We start from the raw sequence: 14,075 nt of genomic DNA, 5'->3' as shown, positions 1-14,075 counted from the left end.
AGTATACCACATTGGCAGATGTGGTATACTGCATCCGCTGTACCCGGTGTGGCTTCCTCTACATCGGGGAAACCAAGCGGAGGCTCGGGGACCGCTTTGCAGAACACCTACGCTCGGTTCGCAATAAACAACTGCACCTCCCAGTCGCGAACCATTTCAACTCCCCCTCCCATTCCTCAGACGACATGTCCATCCTGGGCCTCCTGCAGTGCCACAACGATGCCACCCGAAGGTTGCAGGAACAGCAACTCATATTCCGCTTGGGAACCCTGCAGCCCAATGGTATCAATGTGGATTTCACAAGTTTCAAAATCTCCCCTCCCCCTACCGCATCCCAAAACCAGTCCAGCTCGTCCCTGCCTCCCTAACCTGTTCTTCCTCCCACCTATCCCCTCCTCCCACCTCAAGCCGCACCTCCATCTCCTACCGACCAACCTCATCCCGCCCCCTTGACCTGTCCGTCCTCCCTGGACTGACCTATCCCCTTCCTAACTCCCTACCTACACTCACCTTTACTGGCTCCATCCCTGCCTCTTCGACCTGTTTGTTTCCTCTCCACCTATCCTCTCCTCTATCCCTCTTCTATCCGCCTCCCACTCTCTCCCTATTTATTTCAAAACCCCCTTCCCCTCCCCCTTTTCTGATGAAGGGTCTAGGCCTGAAACGTCAGCCTCTCTGCTCCTATGATGCTGCTTGGCCTGCTGTGTTCATCCAGCCCTGCACCTTGTTGTCTCGGATTCTCCAGCATCTGCAGTTCCTACTATCTCTGATTCAATTCTTCCCCCACTACCCTCTGTTTCCTATGATGAAGCCAGTTCTTTATCCATCTTGCCAGCTCACCCCAATGCCGTGTCTCTTCACCTTTCGTACCAGTCTGCCATGAGGGACTTTGTCAAAGGCTTTACTGAAATCCATGTAGACAACATCAACCACTTTTCCCTCATCAATCATCTTCGTCACCTACTGAAAAATCTTGATCAATTTAGTGAGGCACAACCTCCCCTGCACAAAAGCATGCTGTCTATCACTAATAAGCTCATTGCTTGGGAAAATGTCCAGACTAGGGGAGTTCTGTTAGAACACTGCATATTGTTCAGGACTAAGAAAGTCTAAGCTCTCAGTTGTATGAGTATTCAGGAAAAAGATCTCACAGCTCAAAGGACCAAACTGAGAAGAAGCTCTGAAGTCAAACTTGGAGAGATGATAGGCAAAGAAAATTTTTTTTGGAGCTTTCAGTAACCATAAAGTGATGGTATTAGAATGTACATAGGATTTTATTTTGGCATGTTTTGAATTCTTTCAAACTGCTACATTTAGACAGCTTGGTTTATTTTATTTTTCTTTCTTCTTTGTAATAAACTCTGCCTTAATGGTTAAACCAACTCTGCAGCTTTGTGTGCTTATGTTTCAGTGAAAGACAACCAAGTTAAATTAAAGAAAGGCATAGTTCATTAAACAAGATTTCATTCAGAGATCTGACCTATCAGTAGTTACATTATCTGGGATCATAACATCTCAAAGAAAGTACATACCCAGTTGACAACCAAGAGGAAACCGTAATGTCACATTTTTGTTATTATAAATGACAACTGCAAGTTTCTAAATTGTTTTACCATTTCTTCATTTATAGGTTGCTTTGTTCCTTTTGAAATGGTGTCTTGTTTATCCCCTTCTTACTTGAAGGTACTGTATACACCTTATACATCAGAAGATGTTTTCTGTATATTTTCCAAGCACAACCTTTCACAGTGAATGTTGCTACTCGATCAATAATAGAGGACTTCACGAGCAATCTCAATCCCATCTTCTTCTGACATCCACAGATTCATATTTTTTGGCAAGAATCATTGGAACAATGGAAACTTTTGATAGATTCTCCCTTCTGTACTCTAGTGGTTCTGTTCCCATTTGTAGTGCTCTAACATTACACAAAGTCAGCTAACTGCACAGAACAGGGGGATTATACTTAATTTATTTTGATCTGTATTCCTCAGTTACAGCTTCTTGTTATCAACTGAGACATTTGGGAGTGACATTTATGTATCTGAAGGAATTATCACCTAGTAAATCACCCTAGACCAGCATTAATCAAGTTTTTCCATAGAGAAATAGCATGGTGAGCGACATTGTGATGTTGTTGCATTACTAATGATGCCTAGTGGCAATCCGCTTTTAAAACTTCCTGTTTAACATCAGGAGATCGAAATGTTGCACAAAAGGCTCTTGCTGTATAACCTGCCTACAGGATGCCAGTATTTCATCATTTGATTGGATTTTTTACAGCTAGAATTTGTACCAACATACGTATCACCTTTTCTGATATCAACATATCAAACTTTTCAATAACCCTGGCATCTTCACTTTAAGAAAAGGGAAAAGAAAAGAGTATTCAGCCTTCTGCATTTTAAGATATTACCCTCAAGTCCTGAAGGTTCAATTCCTAATAAGAACGTTTCCTGCATTATCCAGTGTATGAGCTTAAATAATAGATAGAACTGAGGAAAATAACTAGTTTGGGGTCCCGTGGTTGGGACTTGGTGGGCTGACAGGCTCCTGAATAGCTCATTTTCAATATCACTTAGAGCTATAACAGCTGAGGGAAGTGAACTGAGTGTGAAACCAATCACAAGGCATCTCCCTTGAGAAAAGAGCAATCTGAGTTCTTTATTCCTCCTTGGAATGCTTTCTGCTCTTTCCTGTTTCTTTTTTTTTCTCCCTTTTAGTTATATTCTCCACAGCACACAGAAAATAACACCACCTGGCCTCCTGTCAGCTGCTGTACAAAAAAAAATCATGCTCAGAGCCTCTTGAGTATTAAAGCTGATTAAAAAAAAACTTTTCTCTGCCATATCCTAGAGGGTTTTTTGCAATGTCATTTCAGGGAGTAACTGTCAGCTGTGTTTGGTCAAGAAAATGTAACATGCCACACATTTGTGGGGAACAAAAGTATTCACTGACAGTTCCCCACAACCCGTCTTTATTGTGTTTAAGGAGGGAGATGTGTCTCTGTCACACACAAAACTTCAAAATTAATAGGATTTTGCTTATTGCATTCAGCTTTTGTTTTGTAAAAAAACCTATTGAAAGATTTGCAAGCTGTCTTCTTACAGTCACTGTGCCTTTAAACATTGCGTGTAGCCAACCATATGCTGAATTCAGAGTTTCTGTTACCATGACAATGCTATGCCCACCTACACTACCTCAGGGCGTACAATGATCAGCAGGCTTGTAGTATTTTGCCACCAAATGTGTTGTATCTAATGCTGATGGGGTAGGGTGGCAGCAGGAGGCCTCCATCTGAACTCAAACATTGTTTGGCTTTATTTGGTGTTTTGTTTGCAATTGAGATCAAGTGCAAAACATTTTTTTCATAACAAAAATCTTAGAGAGCATCATTTCATAATTAGTCTTTTCACCTTCCAGTTCTGGGAAGACAGAAGTTTCTCACAATGCAGCTGCATTCTGCCTGTTGGGGAAGCCATTTCCAGACTTGGCTTTTATTGAAGTCAATTTTTGCCAATTTTTAAAACAAAACATAATTTGCTTGAATTCTTATCCTCCATCTGTTTTTGAAAGCATTGAGTTAGCACGTGAGGGAGAGACCTCTGCTGAAACCATTGGCTAAGGAAATTAAGCATGCAGAGTGCTTGAACACGCTTGTATACTTGGTTCCATAGTCGTCCCCAGCTCCCAGCCTCTTAACGAGGCTAGATGATTACAGAGACTGATATCATTGAGAAAGTAATTAATTAAGCCAGTTGGGTGTCATTTGCTAAAAGTCAGCTGTTGAAAGTGCTTACCCTCTGCACAGCATAGTTTGGATGTAACAATTGAGATGGTAGGAGTGCATTGTCTTTCTCTACTCCACAGGTTACAATATAAATTTAGTTATTTTACCCAGTTTTAGATATGGCCTATCATATGATTTCTCTATATTAGACTTAGAATAAAAAGATTAATCAATCAGGTTTCTTTAGTAAATGCAATCTTATTGATCAATTATAAAACAAAACTTATTCCATGAAGGTGCAAAATTGGTTAACCCATAGTTCATAATCTGAAAATGTTTACATCTCTAAATAACCCAGAACACACAAGTACACGAGTTCAAGAGAAAAGATTGATTTCTTCCTACAGATTCACCTAGGAAAAAAGACACTTTTGGTCAATAATGGGTTAGCTCTTGGAAAAAAAAGGGTAAAGTCTGGAAAGTACAGATGACTGTTGATCTGGCATTGTGGCACACGTAGACAGATAATTTGATATGAAAAATTTCTTTGGAATCTTGGCAGACACAGCTTGCTCAACGAGCGCAGTATTGAAAATTCTTCGAGTTGATCTTCAAGTGGGCAATCGGATTTCACACTGGATTTATAATAAGTGTGCTTCAGAATTAAGAGTGATGAGATAAACAACTGATTCTTTAGCAGGCACCCTGAACTAAAAACCAAATCTTCCAAATGCCTGCAAAACATTGTTCACAGAGAACAGCCCTAAAACCCAGCCAGCTGGCCTCTAGCAAATAGATTCAGCAATTAGTTGAAACCAAGTGGTTGTTGAAAGCGAGTTGAAACCAAATGCATTGTTTAAAATAATGTGGCATTTTGTTGACCTTTTTAAAAAAAATAAATCCAGATGTTTCCAAATAAACCTTCTCTGCACATTCCTCCAAAACTCAAGTCCACTTAAAAAAGCTCCATATAAAGTCTTCACAATTAAATAAATCTGTTGGCTTTGGAGAACCAGAGCTGGTTGTCTTTTGTGTTTTCATCCTCTGTCCTTTTGTGTTGGTCAATAGCTCCCACCAGACTTTTGTTAGCAAGAGGCATTTCATTGTACTCTTGATCAGTTGCAGTAGCTTGCATTCAATATCTTATATCTTACCATAAATTCTGGCATGAAACACATTTATTAGTTGTGTTGATTATAATGAGCAGAAGTCAGTTGTTGTTGATATAATTAACAGATGCCAGTTGTGATTGATGTGATTAATATAGTTCCATCATCTCTGTTGTTGACCAAGTCAGATATAATCACTAGGGAAGTGGTACAGATGCTTCTGTTCCATACAAAAGCTGGAGTAGAACTTCACCCAGAGACTGTGTGTGACAGCAGTAGAATGGCTGGAGTCAGTGCAACATGAGCATTAACCCTTTCAGAACCATTACTTTATAGAACATAGAAAACATGACAAACTTCTGCTATTTCAGGAGCAGAGATCAACCTTCTTGAAGATACATTTTGATTCTAGCAAACTCTGGTTCAGAGATTGACATCAAGCATACTTTAGAAGTTATGCAAGAGGGATCCTCTTCATATAGTAAATTACCAGTCACAAATACCACAGGGTTAAAGCAGAGAAATCAGACGCTAAAGGTGTGAGGGCACGGACATACTAACCTTGTTTAGGGGTCTCCTTAAAGGTAACGTTAAGGATCTGGGTAATGAAAAAAGCTAAAATAAAACATAGAATGATGGACGCTGGAGACCAGAATTAAACAAAACCAGAAATTGCTGGAGAAACTCAGCAAGTCTGGCAGCATTTCTGGCAGAATAACGTTTCAAGCTTGTTCTGAAGAAGGGTCACTGGACTTGAAACATGAACTCTGCCTCCTCTCCATAGATGCTGCCAAACCTGCTAAGTTTCTCCAGCAATTTCTGTTTTTGTTTGATGAAGAAAGCTGATGGGTATCTGAACAGGAAAGATTAGGTGTAGTGTCAAGCCTGGCAGTGATCATGTGCATAATGTCCCAGAGCATGAAAGAGTTCAGCTCTCTTATGTCAAAGTTTCACACCGAACCAAGAGAGCTTTCCAACTACCTGGATGCAGTGGTGAACTCTTTGAAAGCCATAATGGTGTGCACCATAATTAAGCCTTCTTTTGCAACTGCATAGCAGCTGGTACTGTTGATGTGGAAGCTCAGATAATCTCCTCCTTGATCCCAGAAACCACGGTGGACAGTGTGTACAGAGAATGCCATGTCATTCCTGCACTCAGTTCTCATACTGAACTATGGCAGTGCTGCTGTTCAGCCCTGGGAAAGTGGCTGTCGCTCCATAAGTAAGGCACCTCCTGCCCTCTCTCAAGACAGAAAAGTAGTTGTTCCTCCACTGCCTACTCCAGCGATGTCTTTGTTAAGAGCATTCTGACAGCTGGGCCAAACTGCTGAAATGCAAGGTCAAGTGCTACAGTCTGCAGCTGGGATCACAAGCTCCAAAGCTGCTCATGGTTGCCCCCCACAGCCATCTGGAGACCCCTCAATCTTAGCACAACAAACTTCTATTTACCGATGCGGTAGACACTGGTGAAATTCTTTCAGGTATCCCTATACTCTGTAAATGAGAACAGGAAACAGGCACTAAAAGCTTTAGTATTTCTTGCTTATTTTTGATTATGACTAGATAGATAAACTTGAATTGTTGATAGACTTGTTTATTGTTTCCAATTTTGAGTTACTATTTATATTTGCATTGAAGTGTGAGCAAGACTTACAAGGCAGGAAGAAGATGGATAGCATTAGACAGGAAGCTGATGACAAGGATTGTGAGACTGTTGCTGTGTTGCGGATGGGAGGCATAATCATGTCGAGCACTTGGATGAGTTGCTCTCTGATAGATTGGAGACTAGTGGCCAATGTCACTCCTAATCTACCTCCTCTTCATACTGCTAACCCTTGTCATGCAGTTTGTCTGGCTGCCATATTTCTTAATGACCAGTTGATGTTAAAAGCTGTTCCTCCATGATGGGAAAGAGATGAAGGATGTATCAGATGGCCATCAATTTAAATTCCCTCTGGACCATCCTCCAAAATTATCTAAGCAGCAGGAACAGCTTGACCAATGGGCTATCTGCTCAGCAATGTTTCTTGTGGTAATGTATCTGTGATTACATACCAGCTCTGTAGGTGCATCTGAGATCCTGGCAGGAGACTTGAGATAGTTAATGACCTTTTTCTTAAATGGAGATGAGGACAGACTTGCTGTTATACAAACAGGAAGATCCATTTTGAGTGCCGGGCTCAGATATTGGGTTTGTATCTTGACATCCGTGTTAGCACAATCACTCAGCATTTCAGAGCTTTTATAAGGTGCTAAGATGTTAAGATGAATAATTTACCAAATAGAAGATAAAACTGTGTTTTAAACTGTGCTGTTCACACTCCAGTCTATCAGGAATTCTGTTAATTGCGCTGCATGTGTTTTCTTTTTAAACCAAATTCAGATCAAGTGTTCCTCATTGATGCAATGATTGCTCCAAGTGTGACTTGTGCACCAGTTCTTAGCCAGCACGACAGGTGAAGATAGCTTCACCTCTGGCTGCCCCAGTAATGTAAGTGTGGTGGTACTGGTAACTCACATTGCCCCATGACCCGCATCAGGAGATGCCTTTATTCCCTGCACTGAAGCGATGCAGAGCCATTAGTGATGCCACATTCTTTTTCTGAGTTCTAAGTCTACCAACTTTCCAAAAGCTTAGTACAAAAAAATCCTGACAGTGAAAGGTTTTTAGGCTAATCTATTGAGATGGATCAAACTCGTATAACAAGTCCGATTATGTTGAATACCCCCATGTAACAATGAAGGTATAAATCACAAAGATGTGCTTACATAAAAGGGATTGTATTAAACTCAAATGTGGCATTTTTCATTTTACCACAGGTGATGAATGGCCAAGATAGCAGCCTCAAATATCCTGAATATTACAACAGAAAAGACAAATTTCAAATTATGGTATTTCTTTCAGGATGCAAAGGAATATTATCATATATACTTAATTCTGATTCTGGTCATGAAATCAGAAGTCCAGTTAGAGAGTACAAAGGACGTGTAGGCTTTCCACAAAAACAAAACAGACCAGAGGTTCTGTCTGTTGGAACATATAAAATTCAAAGATGCATTTTACAGGATAGATTGGTTTCAAGTGAGAGAGTAGATAGCTTCAACAACACACATTATGATCATTTTGTAACTATGGATCCATTTTAGTTAACTCTAGTGATGAAGGTTGCAGAGTCACAGAGGTTTTCATGGCAGTTATTAGGCATCTATCTATGCAAATCCCATTTTCCAGTATTTGGACCGTAGCCCTATACGCTATAGCATTTCAAGTACTCATCTAAATACATCTTTATTTCTTGATGGTTCCTGCCTCTACCACCCTCTTAAGCAGTGAGGTCCAGATACCTAAAACTCAGATCCTCTCTAAACCTCCTCCTCTTTATCTTAAAACTGTGCCCTTGATTATTGACCCTCTCCTAAGGGAAAACATTTCTCCCTTAAGTATCCAGTCAATGTCCCTCATAAATTTGTGCACCTCAATCAGGAACCACCCTACCTCCAGCCTGCTCTAATCAAAGGGAAAGGCCCCTAAACAATCTAATTCTTCATCATTAGCTGAATCTCTCCAGCCCAGGCATCGCCCTGGTGAACATTTCCTGCACCCTCTTTAGTACAATCACAGCCTTCCTACACTGTGGTGACCAGGACTGCACACAGTACCCCAGTTTTTGCCTTGCTAATGTTATAGACAGCTCCATCATGACTGCCTTGCTCTTATATTTAATGCCTTGGCTATTAAAGGCAAATATCCCATGTGCTTTCATCTCCCTATTCTTGCTGTGATGGAGCAGCCTGTTTCTGAACACTTCATTGAGGGGCTTGAACTATCTTCATGATCAAGTCTTACAACTTGAGAGCTGGGGCTTCAAGAAGAGGTGGAGAGGTTGAGGTATCAGCCAGCTTCAGATTGTCCTAACTTCACAAAGATGGAAGAATACTTTATCTGTTTATTGTGGGGGATAGTAATTCCTTTAAGAACAGTTTGATCAGGACTTTCCGTGATTGGAACCAGAGTGCAGGATATGTCAAACATTAGTATTACTATTTGTACAAAAACACATGAGAATTTAAATAACTGGACAAAGCAAGAGCACTGCCCACCCATTTCAAGACTCTCTCCCGAATCAGCCAGATCTTAGGCAGCTAGAAAGCAGATTATATTTTTCCTCGTTTTATTGGTCTTCCACACCATTCCCCACTATAAACAAGACCTTTGAAAAGTTGTCTCCTTATATAGGAATGATCAGTGTATCAGAATTTTACCTTAAATCCTGTGGCCCTGAACTCTGTAAATGTTCTGCCTCTGCAACCTCAGTAGGAGACTAGCAGAGCCACTTCATCATCACCACCAGCCCCCACTCCCCATCCCCAACCCAGAGAACCAGCAGACGATCAGGAAAATCCCAGTAAAAAATTTGCAACCTCTAATTTGGATCCTTGTTATTATAACCCTTGTCTCGAATATCTTACTAGAAAAAATGTTTGCATTTACTTCAGCAGGAGCTCCAGTTAGGGAGAGTTCATATCAAATGTTGATCAAAACTCAACATGTTGCTCTGAACTCTAAGCTTATTTTTTTCCAAGTACAACAGGACTTGGAGAGATCTCACCTTCTGCCCTGTCATTGCTAAAAACAAGTTTAGCACATTTAGCTGTATTCAAGTTCCTAATTTCAAGAAAAACTTGCGTTTATCTTGTGCCATTCAAAACCTTTCAACATCAGTAAATGCTTTACAGCCATTGAAGTACTTTTAAAAAGTGGCAAAGTTGTAATGTGGGAAATGTGGTAGCTAATTCATGTACAGTGACCTCCCACAAATAACAATATATTAATATCCAGAAAAAGTTGCTAATCTTATTTCCTATCCTTATGTTTTCAGTTCTGCTCCACGTGTGTTGTCCATCATCTGGATTTCATCACATAGAGTTAAAGAATTGCATTGCCAGTGACGGATGAGCTGCAATTTGTTGCATGCCCAGAATGCAACATTAATTTACACATTTCTTTTTCTCATCAGCCTGCAAATCTGGGTTCTACAAAGCCTTTGCTGGAAATGTTAAATGTTCTAAGTGCCCTCCTCACAGCCATGCTCAAGAAGAAGGTTCTGTGTATTGCGACTGTGACAGGAATTACTTCAGAGCACATAAAGATCCCATCTCCATGGCTTGTACTAGTGAGTACCACTCTTGCTCTGCTACTTTGTTACTTGGTGACATTGTTTGCCCCAGCACTTGATCATACAAGAAAAGCTGACCGTGTAAAGAAGGCAGTCTACTTTTGCTGTGATTTGTAATCAAACTTCCCTTATGTTTCCTGAACAGGAGATGCTTTCATGTTATTTTGATCATTAACATTAAGATGTTTATTAGAGGGTCATAGTTCTCTATAAATTTCCACAGTAATCTTGATGATGGAACTATTAATTCTGGTAGAAGGTTGAAAAAAGTATTGAAAATGTGCATCAGGTCCAGCAGACTTGGAGAAAGAAAAGCACCATTAACATTTCAATTTAATAGACTTTCATCAGAACAGAAAATAAAACTTGATATGTTCTAGGTTCAAAAGGAATAATTATCATGCCTATCACAAAATACTTCTTTGACTATTTGTCACAATTGGTGATTGAGGTAGAAACCATTCCATCTTTTAAGGGCAAAATGCCTGTTCTACAGTTTTCTTTTGTCTTTTTTTTATCTTGTAGTCTCTTTCTTTCCCTATCACCTCTGATAAGCTTTCTCATTATTCATTTTAGCTAGACTGCTTACTTCAATTTCAATAGTGTCATTAAACTTAGACTCCTCTACAGTTTCAAATTTAGAACTTCTCATCCCCCGTTATATTTGTTTGAATGCACCTCCATTGTTGTAAATATGCTGCAAAAACATTTTCTGTTGAGGTTCAGGTGAATATAAATTGGGACATTGCTGGTGAGCCCATTATCTGTTGCCCTTCAGAAGCTGTCTCCATGAGCCACTCCGTCCATGTGATATCGGTATACCCAGTGCTATTACGGTGTGTGTTCCACGATGATTCTCCATGAAGGAACAACATATTTTGAAGTCAGGGTGGTGTGGGCTGGGAGGGGAACTTGCAGATGATATTTCTGCATATCTGCTGCTGTCTTTGTCTTTCTGAGTCTTAGAGTTTGCCAGTTTGGAAAGTATGTCTAATGAACCTTTGGGAAATGTTAGAGTAAATAGCATACACTGCTGTCATTGTGCATCAATGGTGGAAGTTGATGGGAAAAGCTACTGGACCTAACACCGGTAGAAAGAGCCTGAATGCTGGCATTTGCTGTCAGGACTGTAGTCCCTCCACTAACGTCCAACACTTCTACTCTGCTACTGACCAGACCAAAGCACTGTTGAAAGTGTTAGATAGTATACAATGAAGCTGGTTGCTTTTTACTGGATGGCTTTGAGCTTCTTAAGTTTTGTTGGAGTTGCACTAATCCAGGCATGAAAGGTATTCCATTACATTACTTGTGTATTGTAGATGGTAGACAGACTATGAAGAGTCAAGAAGTTTATTGGCCCAGTTCAATTCCTGGTCAAAAAGTAACCATCAGGATGTCGATAGCAGGGAATTCAATGACTGTAATGATAATGTCAAGTGGTGATGTTGGATTCTCTCTTTTTGGAATGATCATTGCTACCAACTTGTGTGGTGTTAGTTGTCCAGGTCTTGCTTCATTTGGATATGGACTGCTTCAGTATCTGAGCTGCTATGAATGGTGATAAATATTGTGCAATGTTTAGTGAACATCCCCACCTCTGATGATAGAGGGAAGATCATTGATGAAGCAACTCAAGATGGTTGCATCCAGGACGCTACCCTATGTACCATTGGCAGAGGTGTCCTGGAAATGAGATGGCTGACTTTAAACAAACATAAATATCTTCCTTTTTGCCAGGTCTGATACGAGCCAGTGGAATATGTTCACCCTCATTCACATTGATTTATCTGTTTCTAGTGCCTCTACATGCCACATTCAGTCAAATGCCACCTTGATTAAGTGACAAGCAAGTGAGCTTGCTCTCTAAAGTTCAGATCCTTTGAATATTTTAAATCCAAGGCTGTAAGGAGGTCAGGTCTGAGCTTGCCAAACTGAGCATCTATGAGCAAGTTTTTGTTGAGCATGAAAACATTGACAACACCTTTCATCACCTTAGTGATGGTTGGAACTAGACTGACAGGGAGCTAATTAGCTATGCTGGATGTTATCCCTTTTTTTGTGTATAGGACATATCTGGCAGTTTTTGACATTGCTGAGTAAATGCCAAAGTTGTAGCTAAGTTGGAGCAACTTGGCTAGTGATATGACTAGTTCTGGAACATAAGTTTTAGTACTGTTGCCGGAGTGATGTCAAGGTCCAAAGTAGTATCGAGTTCTACAGTCTGACTGACTTTTCAGTGCCATGAAGTAAATTTAAGGATTTTAATCATGGCACATCAAGTTTATAACTTTTAAAACTGTCCTGTTAAATGGGGAATGAACAATTCTTAGGTTATGTCCATTTTTGAAGCTGCTCTCCACTTTATAGAAGATAATACACTGGACAGAACAATATGTAATTTTGGAGCAAATGTTGTTCATAGTACAGAGAATCTCAAGTACTGTCTTTCTTATGATGCTAATAATAGTGCAGAACATTCTGGACCACCCTGATTTTTGCTCTTGTCTTGCCTAGCATGGGAAATCAAAATTACAGGCTGAGAAATCCAACAACTAAAGAAAGAAAAATATCTAGGAATGTGATCCAAGTCATTAACACACCGATAAACCTATCAAACCTTTTTTATGAATTGGCTAGCATAACAGCAGGGCATGACCAAAGACAACTGTAACATGACAGATGTCCCATAAATTGGACTCAATCAGTTAATGCCTCATGATGTACATGGAATTCCTCAATGTGTTACTCTTTTGTGGCAGACTGTATATTTAATTCTGTTATCATGAAAGTGTTCTTTTCAGATTAACATTCATACCTAATAGTTCACATACAGTTATATTTACATTGCTCCCAAAAGATCTTTACCGCTTGACAGGGTAGATGGCGAAGAAATATTTCCCCTGACTAGAATGTCTAGGACTAAGAGACAAAGTCTCACAATAAGTGATGGCCATTCCAGGCAAGGACAAGAAAACATTCCTCCGCCAAAAGAGTTGCCAGTCTTTGGAATTCTCTATCCCCAGAGGAATGTATTCACTAATGAGGGTGATAGATTTTCAAACTCTTAAGGGAATCAAAGAATACGGCGTTCTGACAGGAAGGTGACAAGAATCAGACATGTTCATATTTAAATGAGGAGTAAACTCAAAGATCTGCTAGACCTATTTCTACTCCTATTTTATGTGCTTTTCTCTCTACTTTTAACCGAGATGTCAACCTATTTCATTAAAAAATGAAGCACATAGAAATTTCCTAGAAATATGTTGGTACATGTTACTAAGATGACAAAGCATGGTTTCATCTATCATGTTATAACTGCCATCAAAAAGAAAATCAGAAACTCTCAGTGGGACGCTTCACACAAACTCAAGAGCACATTAAATGTGAGGCAAATCTTGATGGCTAATTGCCATGTGATTGGTTGATTGAAGTAACCAGTCTCAAACAGGTATGCGGACAGCATATAAAGACTCTTTAAGCATGGCAGTGCAGGGCCATCAGAGTGACAGGATTGATTGGAACGAAGATGCACAAGAGATGTAGCAGTTTTGTACCAATTCTTCTTGGGGAATCAATCCCAGTCCTGAATCCTCAGAAATCAAAGTGATATGCATCCAGAGGTGTTCTCAGATAGTGATTTCTAATCTTGCTTTACAAAGTAAGAGAGAAGTAGGAAATATGAATTTAAAAAGAGTCAATAAAGCATCTGCATATTTCATAATTGTGTTGGTTAATCATTGATATATTGTGCTTCTGATACTAACAATCTTTGGTTGAAGGATTAACAGTTCATTTCACTCTAAGATGAAAAGTGAATATGAATCCCTTTTAGTGTGATGTATTTCCTTCCGCTAATAAAGCCAGGCATTGGTTACATTTCTTTTTCAGCAAGGCTAAGGGCTCAAAGGATTAAAGCAAAATTATTATAAGTCAAAGTTAATTAAAATATCATTGCAGTCTGAAGAATCACATGGATGTACTGTTTCCCTACAGCTCTAAACCCAAAGCTTAAAATGAATGTCTTTGTTGTAGAACAATGAATTGCGATGGCCAAGATAC

At 39.8% G+C, this 14,075-nt stretch overlaps 1 protein-coding gene across 2 annotated transcripts in view; it reads left to right on the top strand.

Moving 5' to 3' along the window:
* The window catches only part of epha3 (eph receptor A3), a 236,833-nt gene that overhangs the window by 131,994 nt on the left and 90,764 nt on the right, over positions 1-14,075 (top strand). For both annotated transcript variants that reach the window (XM_048603132.1, XM_048603133.1), the window contains exon 4: positions 9,858-10,013. In XM_048603132.1, coding sequence (XP_048459089.1) covers positions 9,858-10,013 — 156 coding nt within the window. The remainder of the gene's footprint in view (positions 1-9,857; positions 10,014-14,075) is intronic.

The sequence above is a fragment of the Rhincodon typus genome, chromosome 11, assembly GCF_021869965.1.
Source record: "Rhincodon typus isolate 14 chromosome 11, sRhiTyp1.1, whole genome shotgun sequence".
In the NCBI taxonomy this organism is placed as follows: domain Eukaryota; kingdom Metazoa; phylum Chordata; class Chondrichthyes; order Orectolobiformes; family Rhincodontidae; genus Rhincodon; species Rhincodon typus.
This window is presented reverse-complemented; position numbering and strand designations above follow the sequence as displayed.